This window comes from Stegostoma tigrinum, chromosome 25, assembly GCF_030684315.1.
Source record: "Stegostoma tigrinum isolate sSteTig4 chromosome 25, sSteTig4.hap1, whole genome shotgun sequence".
NCBI classification, from domain to species: domain Eukaryota; kingdom Metazoa; phylum Chordata; class Chondrichthyes; order Orectolobiformes; family Stegostomatidae; genus Stegostoma; species Stegostoma tigrinum.
This window is the reverse complement of record NC_081378.1, coordinates 12495227-12516280: the sequence shown is the minus strand read 5'-3', so window position 1 is coordinate 12516280 and position 21054 is coordinate 12495227. Positions and strand designations below refer to the sequence as shown.

Below are 21054 nucleotides of genomic sequence, written 5' to 3'. Positions count from 1 at the left end.
AAACAGGAACACTGGGAGAAAAATCAACACAGAAATGGAGAGAATGTGCAAACTCCACACAGGCAATCAGCCAAGGCTGGAATTGAACCTGGATTCATGGTGCTCTAAGCAGAATTGCCACCTGCTGAGCCACCGTGCCACATTTAACAGGAAGCTACATAAAAATCTAAGGACCAAAAGGATTGAAGGATGCATTTTTCATGTGTAATAACTAAGAGGTGACTTACGTAGCACCTAACACTGGCACAGAACTGCTGGGATGAATGGCCTGTGTCTGTACTATTAACATTATGCCCACATGAATGTAACTGAATAAAGGTCTGCAATCACACTGCATATTGGAGGATTTCAAGTTAATTCCAAACCCCAAAACAAAACTGCTGGAACTGACAAGAGTGATCAAATTTTCCTGGTAAGGTTATCTATGACCAGTTCACTTGTAGCTGACTGCTACATCTGCATAACTTAATTTCCACATCTGCAAATTAGCTACCAAATGAAAATGCTCATTAACTTAAGTTCCACATATTCCAGAACCCAATCAACAAATGTTGCCACACACTCATGCAGAACTGAGACGAGATTTTTAAACCTGGAGAAACTTAGTCCACAAATTGTTCACTCCAGATCTACACTCAACTACACAACCAAGTTTCTTTTAAAGTCTCGTGCCAAAGCTTAAAGCATACAAACAGTTTAAGACACACGTCCAGCAATTCAACTGCTAAGATTCCCATTTATAAAGACAAGGAGGCCCAAAACTAGTCTCTGCCAAATTGGACTTAAAAGTAATAATGGGACGTCACTTTTGTTTTTCTCACACTTGTGAAAATCAGCAGCAAGTCCTATTTCTGAACATTATTGAATGACTCCTGGATACACAAGTATGGGTAAAGGGTCAGGACAGGATTTCAGTGATTTGCACAGATGGACATTCATATTCGATTTTCTCATGTGGACAATAGCTACTGACCTTAGCAGAAAAATAACTTGGATTTGCATTTGCCTTTTGAAATAAATTCATACATCACAGCAAGAACTGGGGAGAGGAAGGAGGAAGCAAACGACATCAAGCCAAGGAAATTTGGGCAGCTAACCGAAGTTTCATCACAGAAGATTAAAGTAGAAGGAGATGGATGTTGCAATGTGCAAACCACGGCACATGTAAGCTGACAAAGGTAGACCACAAAAAAGTAAAAAAAACACACTGCCGCCGTCAGTATTTATTTGGCAGGTCTTATTTTTCAATCCATGGTTTATAAAAGAATGATGCTTAGGACTATGCTCACACATGATGGGAGAATTCCCAATCCTTCTTAACTTGAAGCAGATCAACGTGGCCTGAATCAACTACAGGAGACAGTCAGTGATTTTCTGATGAAAATCATTGTATTGTAGGCCAAAAAATACAGAATTCCATCTCCAATGGAGTTATGGAGATATAAAATTTAAAAAAATAAAATATTGCAGTATTAAAATATATCAAAGAACACATCAGACTCACGATAGCTGCTTTGGTGCTATGAAGTTCAAAACTTTAACACCCAGTTTATAATTTGTCAAGAATACAGACTCAAGTCATCTTCAGAACTCGCTTCCTTTCTCCACAGATGCTATGCTGTGTTTCTCCAGTATTTTCTGTTTACAACTATGTTCAGTGACTTGCATGTTTTGCCGTCAAAGCCCACTGCTCCTCTGCCTCATTCAGGCATTTGCATTTTCTTTGTAAAATAATCTCCTTGACCTTTACAATAAATATAGCATCTTACACTGAAGCTCACTGTCAAAGCACACAACCATCCTACTGCCTGCCTATCTTTTGTTGCAAACCTCTTTGGTCACAAGTTTCCACCAACTTGCATATCATCAGAAGTTGGCTTCCCAAATCCAATCCCAAATCCAAATTACAAGCAAGCCAGAAGGAGAAATAGGCCATTTGGCCCCTCAAGCCTCCTCCACATCATGTGAATGCTCAAGCGTCGTCCTAGAAACGAACCTTGTGCAACACTAATTGTAAACTTTTGCCAGTCGTGTGTTTTGAAATCTGTTCTAACCATTAATATTTTCAGTTTCCATATTTGTTAATACTCCGACTGTTGACATGAATGAATTGATTTACAGTTTCCCACTTTTGTTTTATCACCTCCCCCACCATGAAGACAGAACTGTAACAGTTGCCCTTCAATCCCCCAGCAAAATTCATTTTCAAGATACAAATATAGTAATACTTGCGCTATTTTGTCTCCAACATTGTTTTTAATTATGCACAGACGCAACCCATCCAGACAAGAAATTTTATCCGGTGTTTTACAAGGTGAAACTAATTGGAGTTAGTCAATTACCACAGCAGTCTAGCTGAAGAGTTTACTGCAATGAGTTTAAATCTCCAGACTTGGAAACATAGCATGGAAACATAGAAGTCGTAGTAAACTTAAAACAGTATTCCAGAATTTTATGCCCCCTTAAAGTCAAAGTCATTCAAGTATTTGAAATCTCAAACAGATGATTTTCATATAAAAAAACCCATGAGCCACTGGATTAGATGGACATCCTGCTTCACAATATATCAGCACGCTTAATAAATAGGTTGCTCATCTAGTGACTGCTGTCCTTTGCATCACAGCAAGGATCTTGGTTGGAAAAAAAGCCTCACATGAACAATGATGGAAGTATGTTTTTTTCACAAACTATCTGGCTCCAAATACATAATCCTGAGGAAACAAAGTGTGCAGATTCTTTCTTAACAGTTCACATGTCACCATCAACAAAAAAAAAATTCATAATAGTAGCTTTGGTTTCATGTAAATTGCATCTCTAAGTAAATATAACTCGAACAAATATGCTGACAAAGTTTTCTATGCTGCAGGCATTCATAGACTTGTCCTACTCATTTGCTTACAAAGGTTACCGAATGAAAATAGTTTCATCTGTAAGAGACCTTACCTATTTTAATGAAACGACAGGGGAACATTTGATCATCAATTTTGTGCTTCAAGGTGAAAGTCTCCTTGTTGTAATCATTCTTTAAGCCACTGTAAGTCAAAAGCAGGTTTCGTTATTAAGGGATTAACTACCTCCATTCAAAAAAAAACACTGACAGTACAACAAGTGGAAAATGCTCCTAGTACAGTTGTCATCTAGAAAGGAGTTATTCGTTTTAGGATTGCAGAAGTCTACAGCACAGGGAAAAGCCCTTTGGCCCACCTAGTGTGCACCAAACAACAACAATCTAACTGCTCTAATCCCATTTTCCAGCACTTGGCCCACATCTTTGTATGCCTTGGCATTGCAAGTGCATATCTAAACACAAACGAAAAAAGATATCTACCTCTACCACCCACACATACAGTGAGCTCCAGATTCCCAACACTCCCTCGATGGAAATGTTTTTCCTCACATCCCCTCTAACCTTTCTGTTGGTTACATCCAATCTAAGGCCCACTGGGCAGACAAGACTCCAGGTGTGCTCCTCTTGCTCAACGTGGGAGCTCAGGGACAGGGCTGATGTCCCCGACTCCTTCACGTGCAGCAAGTGTGTCCAGCTGCAGCTCTTGTTAGACCGCATGATGGCTCTGGAGCTGCGGATGGACTCACTTTGGAGCGTGCGCGATGCTGAGGGGGTTGTGGATAGCACGTTTAGCAATTTGGTCACACTGCAGATTAGGATGGCTGAGGGAGATAGCCAACGGGTGACCAAAAGGCAGAGGAAGAGCAGGAAGGCAGTGCAGGTGTCCCCTGCGGTCATCTCCCTCCAAAACAGGTATTCCATTTTGAACACTGTTGGGGGAGATGGCTCCAGAGGAAGGCAGCGGTAGCCAGGTTCACGGCACCATGGCTGGCTCTGCTGTACAGAAGGGCAGGAAAGAGAGTGGAAGGGCGATAGTCATTGGTGATTCAATTGCAAGGGGAGTGGATAGGCGGTTCTGCGGTCGAAAACGGGACTCCCGAATGGTATGTGCCTCCCAGGTGCACGGGTCAGGGATGTCTCCGATCGGCTACAGAACATTCTGAAAGGGGAAGGCAAACAGCCAGCTGTCGTGGTGCATATAGGCACCAATGATATAGGCAGAAAACAGGATGAGGTCCTACAAGCAGAATTTAGGGAGTTAGGAGCCAAGTTTAAAAAGTAGGACCGCAAAGGTAGTAATCTCAGGATTGCTACCAGTGCAGAAATGAAAGAATAACTAGGATGAATGCATGGCTTGAGAGATGGTGTAGGTGGGAGGAGTTCAGATTTTTGGGACACTGGAACCGGCTCTGGGGAAGGTGGGACTATTACAAATTGGACGGTCTACACCTGAACCAGACTGGAACCAATGTCCTTGGGGGTGCTTTTGCTAACGCTGTGGGAGAGGGTTTAAACTAATGCGGCAGGGGGATGGGAACCAAGTATTGGAAAGAAAAGAGGTAGAAACGAAAGCCTGCAGGGAACTAGATAATGGAGTCAGTGTGACTAAAGGGAATAGTAGTCGGGGAGCAGGTGGTCTGAGGTGCATTTGTTTTAATGCGAGAAGTGTAGTAGACAAGGCAGATGAGCTTAGGGCTTGGATCAGTACCTGGAGGTATGATGTTATTACTATTACTGAGATTTGGTTGAGGGAAGGGCATGACTGGCAACTAGTTGTCCCAGGATATCGATGCTTCAGGCGGGATAGAGAGGGAGGTAAAAGGGGTGGAGGAGTTACAGCAATGGTCAAAGACGATATCACAGCTGCACTGAAGGAGGGCCCCATGGAGGACTCAAGCAGTGAGGCAATGTGGGTAGAACTCAGAAATAGCAAGGATGCAGTAACAATGTTGGGGCTGTACTACAGGCCTCCCAACAGCGAGCGTGAGATAAAGGTACAATATGTAACCAGATAACAGAAAGGTGTAGGAGAAACAGGGTGGTGGTGATGGGAGATTTTATTAATTTTCCCAACAGTGACTGGGATTCACTCAGCGTTAGGGGTCAAGACGGAGCAGAATTTGTAAGTTGTGTCCAGGAGGGTTTTCTAGAGCAGTATGTATGTAGTCCAACTCGGGAAAGGGCCATACTGGACCTGGTGTTGGGGAATGAACCCGGCCAGGTGGTTGATATTACAGTAGGGGACTACTGTGGAAATAGCGACCACAACACCGTAAGTTTTACAATACTCATGGACAAGGATAGGAGTGGTCCTAAAGGAAGAGTACTAAATTGGGGGAAATCCGACTATACCAAGATTAGGCAGGATCTGAGGAATGTAGATTGGGAGAAACCGTTTGAAGGTAAATCCACATTTGATATGTGGGAGGCTTTTAAGGAGACGTTGATTAGCGTGGAGAGGCAGGTTCCTGTGAAAATGAGGAATAGAACAGGCAGGATTACGGAGCCAAGGATGACAGGTGAAATTGAGAGAGTAACCAAGAGAAAAAAGGAAGCATGAGGTCTAGGTGACCGAAGACAGACGAAGCTTTGCAAGAATAATCGGGAATGTACAGCAAATCTGAAAAAAGGGATTAAGAGGGCCAAGAGAGGACATGAGATATTGCTGGCAAACGGTTAAGGAAAATCCCAAAGCCTTTTATTCATACGTAAAGAGCAAGAGGGTAACTACAGAAAGGATTGGCCCACATAAGGACAAAGAAGGAAAGTTATGCGCTGAGTCAGAGAAAATGGGTGACATTCTTAACGAGTACTTCGCATCTGTTTTCACCAAGGAGATGGACATGACACATGTTGAGGTTATGGATAGATGGTTGCTTAGTCTAGGTCAAGTTGACATAAGGAAGGAGGAAGTGTTAGGTATCCTAAAAGACATTAAGGTGGACAAGTCGCCAGGTCTGGATGGGATCTATCCCAGGTTACTGAGGGAAGTGAGAGAGGAAATAGCCGGGGCCCTAACAGATATCTTTGCAGTGTCCTTAGACACGGGTAAGGTCCCGGAGTAGTGGAGACTGGCTAATGTTTTCCCCTTGTTTAAGAAAGGCAGCAAGGATAATCAAGGTAATTATCAACCCGTGAGCCTGACATCAGTGGCAGGGGAGCTACTGGAGAAGATACTGAGGGATAGATTCTATTCCCATTTGGAAGAAAATGGGCCTATCAGTGATAGGCAACATCGTTTTGTACAGGGAAGGTCAGGTCTTACCAACTTAATAGAATTCTTTGAGGACGTGACAAAGTTGATGAGGGAAAGGCTGTAGATGTCATATACATGGACTTCACTAAGGCGTTTGATAAGGTTCCCCATGGCAGGCTGATGGAGAAAGTGAAGTCACATGGGGTCCAGGGTGTGCTAGCTAAATGGATAAAAAACTGGCGGGCAACAGGAGACAGATGGTGGTAGTAGCACAAGGGAGTTTCTCAAATTCGAGACCTGTAACCAGTGGTGTTCCACAGGGATCTGTGCTGGGACCACTGTTGTTTGTGATATATGTAAATGATCTGGAGGAAGGTGTAGGTAGTCTGATCAGCAAGTTTGCTGAAGACACTAAGATTGGTGGAGTAGCTGATAGTGAAGGGGACTGTCAGAGATTACAGCAGAATATAGATAGACTGGAGAGTTGGGCAGATAAATGGCAGATGGAGTTCAATCCGGGCAAATGCGAGTTGATGCATTTTGCAAAATCAAATTCAAGGGTGAACTACACAGTAAATGGAAAAGTCCTGGGGAAAATTGATGAACAGAGAGATCTGGGTGTTCAGGTCTATTGTTCCCTGAAGGTGACAACACAGGTCAATAGGGTGGTCAAGAAGGCAGATGGCATGCTTTCCTTCATTGGGCAGGGTATTGAGTACAAGAGTTAGCAGGTCATGTTGCAGTTGTATAGGACTTTGGTCCGGCCACATTTGGAGTACTGTGTACAGTTCTGGTCGCCACATTACCAAAAGGAGGTGGATACTTTGGCAAGGGTGCAGAGGAGGTTCACCAGGATGTTGCCTGGTATGGACGGTGCTAGCTCTGAAGAGAGGATGAGTAGATTAGGATTATTTTCATTAGAAAGATGGAGATTGAGGGGGGACCTGATTGAGGTCTACAAAATCATGAGGGGTATAGACAGGGTGGATAGCAAAAAGCTTTTTCCCAGAGTGGGGGACTCAATTACTAGGAGTCATGAGTTCAAAGTGAGAGGAGGAAAGTTTAAGGGAGATATGCGTGGAAAGTTCTTTACACAGAGGGTGGTGGGTGCTGGAACACATTGCCAGCGGAGGTGGTAGACGGAGACACGGTAGTGTCTTTTAAGATATATTTGGACAGGTACATGGATGGGCGGGGAGCAAATGGACACAGACTGTTAGAAAATAGATGACAGGTTAGACAGAGGATCTCGATCGGCGCAGGCTTGGAGGGCCGAAGGGCCTGTTCCTGTGCTGTAGGTTTCTTTGTTTGTTTACCCGGCTTGCTACCTTAAAAGGGCCAATGCTTATGCATATCAAAGTCCCTCTGATCGATGATGCTTTCTGCAATCCTATCATTCATTATTTATTCTTATTTGATTTTATGGTCTCCTGTCCCGCTTACGTGCATTGCACTTATTTCAGACTAAATCGCATTTGCCAATGATCAACCCCATCTGTGTATATGCTCTTCTAATCTGACGTTATCCTCCTCACTGCTTAGTACTTAACCAATTTTGGTATCGTCTGCAATATTATTAAATAGAAATTCCTCCACTCAACTTTAACTCATTTATATATACTACCAACAACGGCTCAACATTCATCTGTGTGGAACAAATGGGGAGGCTTTCAGACACATTTTTCAGTCAGATTTTGTATCAACATCATCTGCACCAGGTCCTGAGGGGGATGGGGATGGAAATGAGCAAGGATCTCAACTCACAACAGTTTCAGCACTTTGTTGCACCACAGGACTAACCCCAAACAAAAACAAACATCAAATATTCTTTTTTTTCATATCCAATTCAATTATTTTCATCAGCTGGAGACCATCTTTCCTCCTTATTCAATCTCTGCTGTGACCCACAGATTTCACATGTCCCTGCCAGTACCAACTTCTTGGCAGTTTCGACTTCTCCCTCTACATATCCAACCCACGTCAGGAAGACTTCTTGAGCTACTTCCTTCAAAAAAATTCCTAAAATGAATTTGCATCCACCATCATAGTCAGCTGGGATTCAACTTCTCATGAGCTGAACATTCTCTCATTTAACTTACATCCAATGTCCCCAGAGAGTTACCACCATAGGAATCCACACAGAATCATGCAGCACAGAAACACACCATCCATATTAATCCACTGGCTAGTTCTTGAAAAAGGAATATAACATTAGAACCGATGCCTGACCGATGGTTAATAGTTATGTGAACCTCTGTTCAATGCAGCTCTGATTTCCCTCCTTCAATTTTCTTCCACATCCATTACAGCATAGCTCTCAGCTTTAAAAACAAATTTTTCATTGGTCCTCTTCCCAAATACCTTCAACTTGTACCTTTGATTGTTCACCTTGCTGTCATTTTCTCCCAGGGCATTATCAAAACCTCTTATAATTTTTCATGCCTATGTGCCAGGAATAATATCCCAAACTTGATTTGCACCTTTAAATTTTCCATATTTAACTCAAGTTGCCAGTTATTGTACTTGTAAAACATTTTACTAAGTAACTATTTATCTTGGATTTGCTGTGCTTGTAGTTTTGTTTTATCCCTATGATGAAATTTACTGCATTGGTCCTCAATTCAAGACAAAATGGTACTGGCCAACAAGCAAGCATTGCACAATTCAAGCAACTCACATAGTGAATGACTGCCCTTAACTTACTGACAAAACTGTCACATCTAGTACAGGCTAAAGCAGACCAGAGCTCCAGCTTTCAATTGTCAGAAAACAACTCTTTGTTTGATCAACCATATTTAATGACTTACCACTGCAAAAGTTAATTTCTTTCACGCAATGTCAGAGTCATTGGCAAGGCCAACATTTGTTCTTCATTCTCAGCCTTTTAACTAGCTGACTTCGTCGCCAACTTCAGAGGGCAGTTAATAGTCAAGCACATCACTGTCAATCAGGATCACATCTAGCCCAGATCTGGTTATAATGAGATTTCTTACCCTCAAGAACATACACAAACCAGATGGCCTTTTACAACAACGACAGTTTCACATTTGCCATTATTGAGACTAGGCTTCAATTCTAGCTGGGATTAATTAACTTTAAATACTACCCACTGTGGTGGTACTTCAAGTTGTGACCCCAAAGCACTAGCCTGGGCCTTGAGGCTGCAAGTGGGCCCGGTTCAAGTCCCACCTGTTCAAAGGTGTGTCATAACGTCTCTGGGCTGGTTGATTAGAAAATATCTAAGAAACAAAATGAAATATTTCTATGAAAAAAATAATTACAGCACCCTTAAAAGGTGGTTAAAGACTGTTGTGGCCATGGAGGAAGCAGTCTCACTGCAGTCCAGATTGCTAATTAGCCTGTGCGTATCGTTACTGCTCCACAGTATTCAAGGGAAATCCAAGCAGATACATTTTAAAAAGAAGCAAATCAGCATGGCTATCTTTTCAAAAGGGAAAAATAATTAAGTGATATCCACCCAAATCAGGCCACGAACAATCTGTACTAATTCATGGAAAAGTATTTCAAAGCACAATTAATTATATGGGCTGTTACCTGCATATAGACTATCCCACATTGTAAGTAGAAATTGTACTTTAATCTCCAATCAGTTTATGTAAATATCAACGTAGAATACTAGGAACTGAACAGTATCTTGTAATTTGCAAAAGGCTCAAGTCATCCAGAACAGACAGATCTTTTAACACGACATCTAACAGATACCATCTCTCACAATGCAGGAGTACCACAAAATGTCAGTGTTGATTATGTGCTCAAAAACTAGAGCTGATAATTTCCACTACTGTTATGTGACATCTACAACTGGCCCTTCTAGAATATTATCCACATTTGTGCATTGAATCCAACGAATTCTAACAAAACGCATTAAGGTGTACATTTGTACTTTTGGTATCAGAAACTTAAATGCTAGCTTGAATGCAAACAGTCTACCTGTACTGGTCATAATGCAACCCCAAGACTCAACGTGTTAATTTTATTGACCTAAAATCGCAAGCATTTATCTGGAGTAGTTGCGCGGACATTAAATTATATGTTAACCTGTGCTGTGTCCAAATCACAGGTTACACAGAAGAGAAACATTTCTCAACATGTGAAATAAGTTTGAATTTTTTTTAAAAGAAAGCACACAAATGGAATTCGAGAAGACAAACTTCACCTTCAGGACATCAGTAACAACTTGTTGCTGCCTTGCAGTACCAGGGACCCAGGTTCCATTCTAGCCTGGGGAAAAAGGTTTGCTTCTGACTTTGAACACTCTTCCAACCTCTCTACGAGCGTTTCCTCTCATAGTCCAAAGATATCTCGGTTACATGGATTCACCATACTAAAAAAAATCATCCCATCGTGTCCAGGTGAGATGTTAATAGGATAACATCCTATTAATTTTTAAGCTCCTGATCTTCTCACACAGGGGTATGTGAAAACTGTCTTAAACTTGCTGATCGAATAGGATTGGGTGGGAAATGTTTGTAAAGGCATGAGACTTCTGTAATTCTGTGAAGGGGCGAAACATCTGTAAAAGGTATGAAACTTGTGTTTCTACTGAAGTGGCCAGGTCAGTGACCTTTGTTCAAGCCTGACACTTGGGCGACTTGAAATCGCATCCTGTGGTTATCAGGCCACGAACAATCTGTAGTAATTCACATAAAAGTATTTCAAAGCACAATTAATTATATGGGCTGTGACTGATCAAGGCTGTATCTTGTTTTTTTACCTTCCAAACGTATTAATTGTTTTACATATCAGCCAAAATAGAGTATAAAAAGCGGGGACTGTCCGCTGTCCAGGGAGTTTCGCTTATGGAACGCAGTGCTCTGTGCCAGGTTGTGTACAGCGATCCTCCACAGCTTGTACTTGCTTAATAATAAAGAATTGCGTTTTGGTAGCCAGGTCAGTGTCTTGCTATTGCAGCAAGTCCGTGAGGGTTTCCAAAAAAAATCCTAACACGGGGATGTGCAGATAAGGCAGGTTAACCATTAAAACCCATGCAGAGTTACAGACACGGTATTGGAGTGGCTCTGGGCAGAATGCTCTTTACAGGGTTAGTGTAGACCAATAGGCCAAATGGCCACTTTGTGCACTGTCGAGATTCTATGACCTTCATGGAAGCGAAGAGGAGAATGACCATTTGACAGCAAGTGCAACTGGCACTTGGGAAAGTTATCCACACATCCCATGCCAATGCCCTATCCCTATATCTTTCACTTTTAAAAATATTTCTAAAATCCATTACAGATTCTATTCTGCCACTTCGTCTTTGGTTTCCTTCATTTGCTCAGCTGTAGATTAAGACCCAAGACTATTTTCAACAAACTTTTCAGGACTAATACAAGTATAAGATTATGCTACCCGAATGCTCCACTGTTTTATCTTGTGCCCCGTCAATAACAATATCAAGTTTACATATGGAAAGTATTAAATTTCTTAACCACTTGTTTTCCCACTGCAGAAGTTAATTTATTTTGCACTCTGTAACACTCCAGTGTTTTATAATAAAGCAATATTTTATTTTTCACTGCAGTAACTTTTATTGACTATTCAACTTGGTTCATACTTTTTGTCTATCCTCTGATTTTCTTTTAAAATTGTGGTCCTCAAATTATGTGCCTCCAAGTGACATTTTATTTATCTGCTTATTCAAGCAAACGTAGCTTTTGTTGGACCATTACCAAAATCAGTTAATATTTTTATATTACTCCAAATTTTTCCTATTTTAATGTTTCCCATTATTCACTTGTTAACCTGACTGCTTAGTTTATTAAAATTAATTTTTCATTTAGATGAAATTTGTTTTCTCCGATGCAAAGTCATTGTGTTCATTTGGGCACTTAAATATTTATAAATAATTGCTCTTTTCACCACATGCAAATGTTCCTTAGCCCCACTTGTCCCTTTTAATTCATCCAAATTCCTGTTATAACAGCCTACTATAACCCTTGTACATCTGCCTTTTCAATTAAATTAACTGCACAATACACACAGATTATTTGGTTGCCTCATTTCTGATACTATGTTTTATTTCTTCAGTTAAAATACTCATCCATCTATTTTCTACCTGGTATTAACTAAGTTAGAATTCTCACGTCCCAGTCCAGCACTAGTATGCAATGATCCTACTCTTGCTACATTATAATGTGTGGAAATCAATAACAAGAAAGGACCATCTTCTCTGTCAGATCTAATTTGTTGTGCAACTTCCTGTCCTCCCTCCAGCCACCAAGCTACATGTTTGAAAATGCAAGGAAAACGTTGACTGAAATTAAAAAAGGGTAAAAAAAATCTGGAAAAATGTTCCTATCGAAGGAAAGCCAAAACAATTGCCTTGAGATGTTTATTTACCATTTAGAGTTCTTGGTTTCTGTACCCACTATTGCTCAGAGAAAGGCATGACTTCTATCACCGCTGGGACAAAGCATACACAGTTCAGACAACTGATTTAAAGCAAATCAACTGGGCTATCTAACTCACGAGTAGAATTCAATCCAGAGCTGAAATTCTAGTTCTGGTGATACAGATCAAATTATTCAAGCCACTCTGTTCTTTATTTGAATGGTCAAGCCCAAAAGCACCTGAAATCCTGACATCACATGAACAAAACTGGGAGGGTATCAAACAGCAAGAGAAATAATTGATCCAAGTCCATCGCAAAAACTCATGTCAACAAAACCAGATATTCAACACAGTCGTAACCAAAAATTACTTCAATTACGTAATAAAGCTACTCGCAAGACTTTTCATACTTAAAGTCCTTAATTAGATCACTTATTCATGAGCAGTGATCACAAATTAATCGATTAGATACACAAACCTTCCCGTTACTGACTAATTATGGAAGCAATCAACAAGCTAGGCCATGAAAGGCCTTGACACATTACCACTTACCTGGAAAGCAGTTCTGTCATGTTTTCTTCACTCATTCCCCCATAAACTTTAAACTTTTTCAGGTTGCAGACATGGGTCTTTTCATATTTGCCAAAAGTGATGCTTTGAACGATTGCAGGCCTCTCAAGTTTCAGAATCAAGTACTGAAGGAAAATAATGCATTAATTCAAAGGGTTAAGATTATTTGAGAGAACAATTGTGCTCATAAACGAAGCTAAGTGAGAATCAGAAATGTAAGCCACTTGACAACACTGATTATGAAAATGCTCCGTTTTTGCTCCACAGAAAAAAAAGACAGCAAAATTGCTCAGCTACACAAAAACATTTCAGAATTACCAAGCCACCTGACTCCTGTAGGAACACAGCTATCAAAAGAATCTGCTCGGATAAAATATTTTGAATTTCCAAGGACTTGGGCAATGGCTCACAGCACTATTACAAAGGTTGAAAATCTGTAATGTTGAGGGACTAGCGCTAGATGAACTAATTTACAACTGGTAAACGAATAGGCAAATTCTAAAAACACAGTCTACAGCTAGTGTTAAGTCAACCTTGAGCTAAGTCTTTTTGACTTAACTTCTTTCATTTTTATTAAACAGTTACAACGGCTTAAGGTTTTCAATCATATCTATTACTAGAAATACCCAACATCATAATAAGCAGATACACAATTGTTAAAGCTATGAACTGATGACAATTCAATCTCAAGGACATAAATTGTTCTGGGATGCATTCCTGTTCAATCACATAAAAGTGACAGACAGAAAATGTACATAGTTCATCTCAAGTCCAAGTATTTAGAAATGATGAGAAAAGCATGGCCTCGGCTTTTGCTGCACTGGGCAATCTTCACCTTGTTCACCAATTAGATTTTACAACATGGGTGAAGTGGGTATGCACAGTTGCAATCTCGTCTGGAAACCTACTGGTCAGCGCAACTGAAGGGAGAAGACAGGGTGTTCAGCTCAATTGTGAGAAGGAATCAGAGTCTTGCTTAATGGTAGCTTTCAGGTCAGACAACCTCGAGGGGGAAATACAAGGATCCTAAAACAGTAATAATCGAGGGAAGAAACAGCTGGATTTTGTGGTTGACATTTGATTGCTGTCAACAATTACAACATTTACATTTGCTTAGTGTAAACTGCTATTAGTATTGTCACGCTCGATTCCTGATTGGAAATTGATTCAGTAAAACTTCACAAAAGGGAGGGAAGGGACAAGTTAATATCCAGTTACCATGCCCCTCAGCTTAATCTACTTCATACAGCAAAAATAGTTCCAATTTCCTTTTGTTGATATGTATTTCTATTTAGTTTCTACCTCAGACTAAAAGATAAAATAAGCAGATTCTTCCAGCAGGAAGACAACATAATTGAAAAACAAAAAGCAACTAAAGCTATAACAGGTGCAAGTGTTCAACTTCACTAATTACAGAACAGATACTCAGTTTAAATTTCACCTGAAAGTGCAGCTTTTTTAAAAATCGAACACAATCTAAGTAACAATTGTACATAAACTAAGCCTTAGTTATGCTTTTGAACTCTAATTGTTACTGACCCCTTCAGATCAATTATGTGCGTTCAGTAACAAGGGTCTGCTTTTGGTGGATACTGTGCAATCCGAGTCAAAGTTAGGACTTTTCAGCGAGTTTAGGGGATTTAACACGTGCACTGTATCAATTTTTTTCCGCACTTCATATTTTGTCTGACTGTTTCGCACATCAGAAATTACAATCACTCAAAGACAAATAAGAACCAAAAGCAATTTTGCCAAAAAAAGTGTCAGTTATTCAGTTCGTTCGCCACTATTGGAAACAATTTTTCTCTGTTAGCCCATTTGATTAGTAATGTATGGTTGGCATGGTTATCGAGGTCAGGGCTGCCTCAACTGCGGCAACTCCACTGTAGGCCAGCAAACAGGATTTTGAGGTCATGAGCGTCTAAGTAGTAATACTCGTCCAACTGGTTGATGACAGCTTTGTATTCCATTTAAAAAGCTATAGCCAAAGTGACAGTTCAATAAGGCTCAATTCCTGCTACACGAGAGTCTGCGCAAAAGGCTAAATGATCATTCTGCTGGCTGTTTCATCAAATGCCCAATGGAAGATACTGCGAAGACTGTGGTATTGTGAATGGGAGATTACACCATTATATTATTACCATTATAGTGAAGCTTACCCCAAACTCTGCTCGACAACTGAAGGGACCTCCCTCTTTGTTCAACCATGTTTGCACCACCTCCAAACTTGCAAACAGGTTGATGAAGCTTAAAATTAAAGAAAACAGAATCACTCCAAAAAAGAAGCTTGTCGAGTATACTCAGCATCTCAGTCCATTATCTACGGTCTTGTGCACACCTTACATGGTACAGACTGTAAATTCATCATCTTCATAACCTGTATTGTGCGCACTAGGAAAGAGACTGACTGTGAATAGAAGGCATGGGTCATTTCACTCAAATCATTACCAAAGAACACAGGGTTTTTAAATAGATGCACGAGACCCTCCATACCATGAGTCAACATTGACAAATGCATTCAAACAGGTCATCTCATCTCCAGCTACTTCATCATTCAAATGCCCACCAATATCTGAGGGCAGGACAAAACAGCATAATGCACCAAACAAATCATTACTACACTTGCAATGAGGAATGCTTCATATATACTTCTGAGTGCACCTACAGCTCATTTCTTCTGTCTGTAAGTATTGTTTTTATAAAAAAAAACTTAGTTCCAACCAAAGAATACGTAAAAAGGTACTCAGGTCCTAAGGAAACTTTCTCTGCTCAAAAGATAGTGCAAATATTTCAAAATAACGAAACATAAATTATTGAGATGCACAACAGTATGTGGTACTTCTACAAAACACCAGTGAACCTTTGTACTTAGTGCATTACACATCACATGCAGGAAGGAGCTCAACACTAATAAAAATTAAGTTCACCATATTTCATTCCAGAGGGCTGAAATGTTTCACAGTTTTTACAAGTGCAAATGTTTTCAATTTCACTATTTTCTGAACTTTCCAAATGACTAACTATGGAAAACAGCACTACTTTTGATCCAGAGCTGAAGGGTGTCTCAAAACATTGAATAGGTTGATTAGAAAATATTTCCATCTAAGGAATACATCTAGAATCACTTCTTGTGGTCCCAAAATGGTATCCTTAATATTGTTTTTACATTCAAAATCAAGTGATTACTACATATTTTCAATTTGAAGATATAATTTATTACTTTCCCTGACAAACTGAAATACATGAAAAAAATCAAACATGGGGTAAGCACAAAGTTCCCCAATTTAAAAAGGCAATCCAAAAATGAGGGTTGAACTTGATACCAGCTAGAGTATAGACAGCAGAATTTTGCATGAGCTATGGTGTATAGAGGAAGATGGAACAGCAGTGCAATAGTGAAATTTAAGGCAAATGCAAACGTTGGCGGAATTAAGTAGTCTCTGATGGAGAGATATGGGTTAGAAGCTCCATTCAAGGCAAGTGAGAAGCCAAGGACGTGAATGCATGAGTTCTGCCCACAGTAGTGACTGGATAATGTGGATGAGGAGAACGACCAGTGTTTTTGTCACTGACTGAAGATAACTGCAAATTGCAAACTGCTTTAAGCACAAGCAGGCTGACGAGTGAGGCAGTGAAATACTTCAAAATGGCAATGAGACAGAGCATGATATCTTTATTGCAAGTGGAATTTAAATGCATACCTCTGGACCAAACTAGTTTCGGCAAGATAACCTTCCTCACACACAAACGGTGCTCTCAAAATTAATTATGCATCTATGGCACCATGATTAAATTTCTGCAATTTAATGACGTATGACCCAATTCATTTGGCAACATGTTTTGAGCCTGACCTAACAAGTCCTACACACGCTACACTACCTTATTTAATTCGCACCATCTCCAGCCATAGCAAGTTTACCTTGTGGAGGACTGATTTTATCTGAACTACACAGCTGCTCATTTTTAAACCAAAGTTAACAAAAAAGGTTGCAACCGTAAAGCGCAATGAAAAATTATATAGAGTCAGCTCAAAGTTTGCATTAGGGTAGAAATACACACTGCTTAGAGAACAAGTTTATAACCACAAAATGAGATACCTTTAGTCTTGACAGAAAAACAATTTTTCTTCATTTTTACATTTTTCATTGAAACTTTCAAAATCATAACCAAACAAAAGAAACTTTCATCTGTGGTCAGGTACGAGCGCTGGTACAAAACTGGTATTCAAATGAACCTGCACTTTCAGGAAGTTGGATTGAGACTACTGATGGATTACGCTGCACGTTGCTGCATAAAATATTTAATATTAAGTGCACCCAATAGCAAGGCAGAGGTTCACGAGTGGTATTCCAGACAGCAAGACCAAAGATAGTTGGAGGACCAGCCACTTGGAAAGAATTGAAATTTGGAAATGCATGATGCTATACTTGGCAAATTCTTCACACTTAGCCAATTTATGGAATATAACTTTCCCTCTCAATGCATCCAAGACATAAATGGAGTAAATAGAACATAGATCAGTACAGCACTGAACAGGCCCTTCAGCCCACAATGTTGTGCCGACCATTGATCCTCATGTATGCACCCTCAAATTTCTGTAACCACATGCATGTCCAGTATAGTGATAGTGATTTCTATCTCGCTATTTCATGCAACGAGCTTCAAATTGCCATTAGACAAACTCAGCATCTAAAAGAAACATTCAGACAAAAGCAAAGAGGGTCAGATGGCCCATCAAATGTGCCTCGTCAATTAGGCCATGGTCGATATAATCACTGAAAGATCCACTTTCTTGCCCTAGCTCCATAACCCTCAATTCCTTGTCTGATTAAAAATGTATTCCAATGTCAAATATACTCAAAGACCAGTCGTCTGCAGTAAAGAATTCCACAGACTCCCCAGCCTTAGGAGGAAAAAAAAAATCCTCATTCGTCTGAAATTGTTTACCCCTTATGCATTCTGATCCTAGACTTGACCACAAGAAAGAACAACCGCTCCACATCTACCTCCTCAAGCTTACTAAGAATCTTACATTTCAATCATGTCTTCTTTCACTCTACTAAACACCAACAAGTACAAGCCCAACATACCGAACCATTCCACATACATAAACAAATCAATCTAGTTGACTGGAATGCCAATAGGTATTGCCTTAAATAAGGGGACGAAAAGTGTCCACACTATTATATGTAGTCTGACTCGTGCCTTGTGCGAAAGGTTTTTCAAGTTAAAGAAGTCACACTGAACCAATAGTTGATAGATTTAGGTTTATATGTATCACTACAAATGTATTCTAACCTTGAAGCAACTACTGCCAACATTAAGAATAGGATTGAACACACTCCCAATGAAGGCATTGTGCCTTTTACTGCAACTAAAACATGGAATATAGGTATTCACAAAACTTCCATAACGTGCAACAGCTTTAAAAGGAATTAAGGCAAGAGGAATTTTACAAAAGTATCCAAGGAAGGAGAATGAGAAACAGGCAGTACAAGAATAAAGTCTGTCACCTGAGGGGGGTAGTTGCTTTCGGAGGACCACCTTGAAGATTGATCGTGAGGTTTATCCACCAAAATATTTCTGAAAACAAACACAACCTGATTAGTTTTGCAGTCAACGTTCTGTCCCTCAAGCAGAGTATCTATCTCTATATAGACTTGCCTGAAAAGCAAAGAGGGTTTGTCCAGTTCCTTAACCATTTCTTCACACATAGAAGATTCATTACATATCAAGACCAAAATATCCACAGTGCCTTAACTGCATCATGTTAACCAAAATCACAAGAGAATTTGATTCTGAAACTTTTACTTTCCTAGTTGCCAAATTCGCACCCTTGCACATATTAACCAAGAAAAACAGAAGATGCTGGAAACATGAGAGATAAGAATAAAAAGCATTACCATTTGCAGATATAAGTGGACATCACTAAGCTATATGCAGCAAAACAAAAACCCAGACACAGTAATCAGCTTGTTGGGCCAGTAGACAAGATGGCCTACAAATTTAACAACTGTTGCAAATCAGGGAGACAGTCTCAGACATGCTGATCCCTTACACTCGCCTTCAGTTTAACATCACATATGCTGACAAACACTGAAGTCAGCCACTGAAACAACTGCAGGCAGGAAGGATCAAAATCCTAAAGCTTGACTTTTAAACTCATTCATGGGTTGTCAGCATCCCTGGATGGGCCACCATTTATTGTTAGAGCGAACTTCTCCAACTGCCCTAGTGCACTTCGTGCAGGTACAGCCACTCTACCATTGGTGGAGGAGTTCCAGGATTTTGACCCAGTGACATTGAAGGAACAGCAACATACTTCCAAGTCAGAATGATGAGTTGCTTGAAGAGCAACTAGAAAGTGGGTCATGTTCCTATTTTGCACAGCTTTTGTCCTTGTCAATGGTAATAGCTGAGAGTTTGGAAGGTGCTGGCAAAGCAGCATTGGTGGATTCCTGCAGTACGTCTTCTAGGTGACAAACAGTTGCTGAATGACGCTGGCAGAGGGAGCAAAAAACGAAAAAGGAACGAGGAGCCAGCAAACATGCTGTTTTGGTACTAGCAGATAGCGCTGTTGAAGCTGCACCCATTCAGTCAAGTAGACAGTGTTGTGCCACTCTCCTCACCCCTCCCTTGTATGGGGTCGAGAAAGTCAGGTAGTGAATTATTTGCTGCAGACACTATTCCTATTCTCTGACCGATACGTACAGCCACGAGTATATGGCTCATTCACTTCAGTTGCTGGTCAATGGTAACCCCAGAATTTCTCTCAGTACAGATGATCATGCTCTGGCATTTGTGTGGCACCTGACCCTCGTCAGCCTAACCTGGATTTGGTCCAGGTCATTAAGCATGGGGCATGTGGACATGGAGGGTTTCAGTATGAGCCATTGCTCATGCTGTTGAACATTGTATAATCACCAATGCAAATCCCCACTTTGATCCCACAATGGAGGGAAGGAAGTAGATGAAGATGATTGGGTCTAGGACACTATGTGGTGGAATGCCTGCAGAGACATCCTGGGACTGAGATGTCAGACCTCCAACAGCCATCACTTTCATTTACGCTGGCTATGAAACCAGTCTGTGGAGATGTTGTTCCCTCCACCCAGCTTCCCCCTCCCCCACCACCAGATGGTACCAGGGTACAATAGTGTACTGCTGTTGGCCCAGTCTTGAGTTACTAGACCTGTTCGAAGTCTATCCCATTCAGCATGGTGAAAATGCCAAGATGATGAAGGGTACGCTCAATGTGAAGACAGGATTGCATCTCCCTCCACAAGGAGTGACCAGTGGTCACTCTTACTGGTACTGTTATGGATAGATACAACGGAGTCAGGCAATTTGCTGAGAGTGGGAGTAAAATATGACTTTCCCTTTGGCTTGATTTGCTCACAATCTGCCACAAACCCAGTCTAGCAGATACTTTAGAACTTGACCGGTTTGGTCAGTAGTGGCCACTCTTGGTAATGGATATTGTAGTCACCAGAGTACATTTTGTACACTTGCTACCTTCAAAGCTTCCCCCACATGGTGTTCAACAAAAAGAATTAATGATTTATCAGTCAATGGATGTGGGCCATACATGTTCAATGCTGCTTTTACTCTAAATTTTACTCTCCATTTCCTAATAAATGGGAAACGATGATTTTCTGTTTTACAATAGTCGACTTGTGAAATGTTCAATCCAAGACAAAATCCAAATCAGTGCATCTGCTCGGGGGAACATGATACCTAAGAGATGCCTACAATTGTACCCTTTAAAATTTGCTTTGCCATTTGTTCAGATTACAGCTGGTCTAATTATGGTCTCAACGCCACTTTCCTGTCTGCCTCCCCGAATAACTCTCAAATCCCTGCGAGGATTGTCATTTCATCTAACTAAAAATAAACTTAGGCTTAACTTGATTTTTCTCTAAAATCCAGATAGATAGTCCTCCATGCTGTAATATCACAATATCAGTGTACAACTGCACAATATATATTTACTTGACCATGTTGCATTTTGTTCGTCTTCAAATTTTGGCACTTCAAAAAACAATTACCTTCACCTCCAGACAAAATCTTAATTTCAGATGTGGGGAGA

General features: G+C 40.5%; 1 protein-coding gene across 5 annotated transcripts in view; it reads right to left on the bottom strand.

Annotated features, from left to right (window-relative positions):
* The window catches only part of mkln1 (muskelin 1, intracellular mediator containing kelch motifs), a 128384-nt gene that overhangs the window by 88451 nt on the left and 18879 nt on the right, over positions 1–21054 (bottom strand). For 2 of the 5 annotated variants that reach the window (XM_048553778.2, XM_048553779.2), the window contains exons 2-4: positions 18479–18548; positions 12948–13090; positions 2944–3032 (exon numbers count right to left, since the gene is read on the bottom strand). The exons of 1 other annotated variant lie outside the window; for it this stretch is intronic. In XM_048553778.2, coding sequence (XP_048409735.1) covers positions 2944–3032; positions 12948–13090; positions 18479–18548 — 302 coding nt within the window. Of the gene's footprint in view, positions 1–2943; positions 3033–12947; positions 13091–15124; positions 15201–18478; positions 18549–21054 lie in introns of those variants that run through there. 2 more of the 5 variants (XM_048553781.2, XM_048553780.2) reach the window with 2 other exon arrangements.